General features: G+C 37.1%; 1 protein-coding gene across 1 annotated transcript in view; it reads left to right on the top strand.

Annotated features, from left to right (window-relative positions):
• The first annotated feature begins 3,595 nt into the window (after positions 1–3,595).
• slc35a2 (solute carrier family 35 member 2) overlaps positions 3,596–4,111 on the top strand; it is a 13,387-nt gene continuing 12,871 nt past the window's right edge. Inside the window, exon 1 of the mRNA XM_056274395.1 lies at positions 3,596–3,849. Coding sequence (XP_056130370.1) covers positions 3,783–3,849 — 67 coding nt within the window. The 5' untranslated portion in view covers positions 3,596–3,782. The remainder of the gene's footprint in view (positions 3,850–4,111) is intronic.

Genomic DNA, 4,111 nt, shown 5'->3' with positions numbered 1-4,111 from the left:
ACAAAACAGAATATGTATTCAGTAACTTTCAGATATATGTAACAAAACAGAATATGTGTTCAGTAACTTTCAGATATATGTAACAAAACAGAATTCTTATGCAGTAACTTTCAGATATATGTAACAAAACAGAATATGTATTCAGTAACTTTCAGATATGTGTAACAACACAGAATATGTATTCAGTAACTTTCAGATATATGTAACAAAACAGAATATGTATTCAGTAACTTTCAGATATATGTAACAAAACAGAATATGTATTCAGTAACGTTCAGATATGTGTAACAAAACAGAATATGTATTCAGTAACTTTCAGATATATGCAACAAAACAGAATTCTTATGCAGTAACTTTCAGATATATGTAACAAAACAGAATATGTATTCAGTAACTTTCAGATATGTGTAACAACACAGAATATGTATTCAGTAACTTTCAGATATATGTAACAAAACAGAATATGTATTCAGTAACTTTCAGATATATGTAACAAAACAGAATATGTATTCAGTAACTTTCAGATATATGTAACAAAACAGAATATGTATGCAGTAACTTTCAGATATATGTAACAAAACAGAATATGTATGCAGTAACTTTCAGATATATGTAACAAAACAGAATATGTATTCAGTAACTTTCAGATATATGTAACAAAACAGAATATGTATGCAGTAACTTTCAGATATATGTAACAAAACAGAATATGTATTCAGTAACTTTCAGATATATGTAACAAAACAGAATATGTATTCAGTAACTTTCAGATATATGTAACAACAAAGAATATGTATTCAGTAACTTTCAGATATATGTAACAAGACAGAATATGTATTCAGTAACTTTCAGATATATGTAACAACACAGAATATGTATTCAGTAACGTTCAGATATATGTAACAAAACAGAATATGTATTCAGTAACTTTCAGATATATGTAACAAAACAGAATATGTATTCAGTAAATTTCAGATATATGTAACAAAACAGAATTCTTATGCAGTAACTTTCAGATATATGCAACAAAACAGAATATGTATTCAGTAACTTTCAGATATGTGTAACAACACAGAATATGTATTCAGTAACTTTCAGATATATGTAACAAAACAGAATATGTATTCAGTAACTTTCAGATATATGTAACAAAACAGAATATGTATTCAGTAACTTTCAGATATATGTAACAACACAGAATATGTATTCAGTAACTTTCAGATATATGTAACAAAACAGAATATGTATTCAGTAACTTTCAGATATATGTAACAAAACAGAATATGTATTCAGTAACTTTCAGATATATGTAACAAAACAGAATATGTATTCAGTAACTTTCAGATATATGTAACAAAACAGAATATGTATTCAGTAACTTTCAGATATATGTAACAAAACAGAATTCTTATGCAGTAACTTTCAGATATATGTAACAAAACAGAATATGTATTCAGTAACTTTCAGATATGTGTAACAACACAGAATATGTATTCAGTAACTTTCAGATATATGTAACAAAACAGAATATGTATTCAGTAACTTTCAGATATATGTAACAAAACAGAATATGTATTCTGTAACTTTCAGATATACGTAACAAAACAGAATATGTATTCAGTAACTTTCAGATATATGTAACAAAACAGAATATGTATTCAGTAACTTTCAGATATATGTAACAACACAGAATATGTATTCAGTAACTTTCAGATATATGTAACAAAACAGAACATGTATTCAGTAACTTTCAGATATATGTAACAAAACAGAATTCTTATGCAGTAACTTTCAGATATATGTAACAAAACAGAATATGTATTCAGTAACTTTCAGATATATGTAACAAAACAGAATATGTGTTCAGTAACTTTCAGATATACGTAACAAAACAGAATATGTATTCAGTAACTTTCAGATATATGTAACAAAACAGAATATGTATTCAGTAACTTTCAGATATATGTAACAAAACAGAATATGTATTCAGTAACTTTCAGATATATGTAACAAAACAGAATTCTTATGCAGTAACTTTCAGATATATGTAACAAAACAGAATATGTATTCAGTAACTTTCAGATATATGTAACAAAACAGAATATGTATTCAGTAACTTTCAGATATATGTAACAACACAGAATATGTATTCAGTAACTTTCAGATATATGTAACAACACAGAATATGTATTCAGTAACTTTCAGATATATGTAACAACACAGAATATGTATTCAGTAACTTTCAGATATATGTAACAACACAGAATGTGTATTCAGTAACTTTCAGATATATGTAACAAAACAGAATATGTATTCAGTAACTTTCAGATATATGTAACAACACAGAATATGTATTCAGTAACTTTCAGATATATGTAACAACACAGAATATGTATTCAGTAACTTTCAGATATATGTAACAACACAGAATATGTATTCAGTAACTTTCAGATATATGTAACAACACAGAATATGTATTCAGTAACTTTTAGCAATGCAAACGGGGGCGAGATCTCTTATTAAAATACAATAAATTACACTTGTGAAACAGATGTAATTAGAGAAAAAAGTCCTGTTACCCTTTATAGTTTAGGTAGATAAAGGTCTCAGTCACATTTGAGTAAAATAATCCTATTTCTATAAATGTCATAGGATCTTTTTTTTAAAGATATTTTATTTTAACGGCCCCCTTGCAATTACACCACGGACCACTAGGGGTCCGCGGACCCCCGGTTGGGAAACACTGACCTAGAGGACGTTGTGTCAACCTTTCATGTTTGAAATCTTGTCGGGGGGGGGGGTGTTATGTCTGCACCCTGGATCACCAGCGCTGCAATTAGTTAATGAGAGCGTTGTTCTGTTGTGCTGTGATTGATTGACATGTGTTGCCTAGTGCTTCTGTGACGGTTTAATCTTTGAAATGTGACGTCAGCACGCTAGATCACCGGTGCTGCATTTGGTTGATGTTGGCATCGTTCTATTGCGCCGTGATTGACGTGTGATGCCCAGTGGTTCTGTTATTGTTCCATCCTGCCGGGGGGGGGGGTAGGGGTGGGGGTGGTTGGGGGGTGGAGGTGGGGGGTGGGTTATATCTGCACACATCGACAGTGCTGCGTTTGATTTGATTTGGCGCCGTTCTATTGCGCTGGGATGGCTTGGTGACGCCTGCGGGCTCTGGGTCGTTTGGTCGGGTCTGCCTGTGACGCTGCGTCGGTCTGATAAACAAGGCAACGCAGAGGCCGTGTGGCGCGACAGCGCTGCGTCCTGACGTCATTTCTAAACACACTACCCCCCCTCCCCCGCCGTGTGTGTGTGTGTGTGTGTGTGTGTGTGTGTGTGTGTGTGTGTGTGTGTGTGTGTGTGTGTGTGAAATAGCCCGTGGGCAGGGTTTGGGCGGGAAGTGGTGTGGGTTAATAGGTGTAACGGGTGTACTACCTACCTATCTACCTTTTTTCTCTTGTAGCGCCTGCCTGGGTGGCTACAGCCCAGCAGGTGGCGCTAGTACCTAGAACAACCAAAAGTGACCGCCCCCGGACCAAGCAACCTATCACATCCCTTCTTCCGGGAGCAGTGCGAGGTGAACCCGGAAGTGATGGTGTTTGTTTAGCAGCTCCGCTTGCCTGACCCGTCCAGCCGAACAGCACCGGGTGTAGCATGGGTCCGTGTGCGGGCTGACGAGCTTCGGGATACGCGCGTGTGTGTGTGTGAGCGGAACTGCGGGCAGTAAAAACAAACCGTCCCGAGGTCTCGGTTCGGTCCTACTGAAGGGGGACGGCGCCAACATGGCAGCGGGCAGCGACGGCAGCCCCGGCGGGGAGGAGAAGACGGCGAGCCGCCGCCAGACGGAAGGTAGGACGTGTCAGGTCTTACACCACACCACTTGTCATTACCTGCGGCGGAAATGAAACGAATATTCTCAAAGTCCATGAGGACTCGGACGGGGTCCGCATGGCTGCCGCCGTGTCGGTCCGTGACGGGTTGTCGGAGGGTCCTCGTACCCCCGTCAGCGTCTAGTTAGATGACGTCTGGACGTGTTTACTGTTTTTATTGGACAGGACGGTAGAGTCGGACAGGGGACAGGACGGTAGAGTCGGACAGTAGAGTCGGACAG

Source organism: Lampris incognitus, chromosome 2, assembly GCF_029633865.1.
Source record: "Lampris incognitus isolate fLamInc1 chromosome 2, fLamInc1.hap2, whole genome shotgun sequence".
In the NCBI taxonomy this organism is placed as follows: Eukaryota; Metazoa; Chordata; class Actinopteri; order Lampriformes; family Lampridae; genus Lampris; species Lampris incognitus.
The sequence above is the reverse complement of the archived record's forward strand: the minus strand, read 5'-3'. Positions and strand labels throughout refer to the sequence as shown.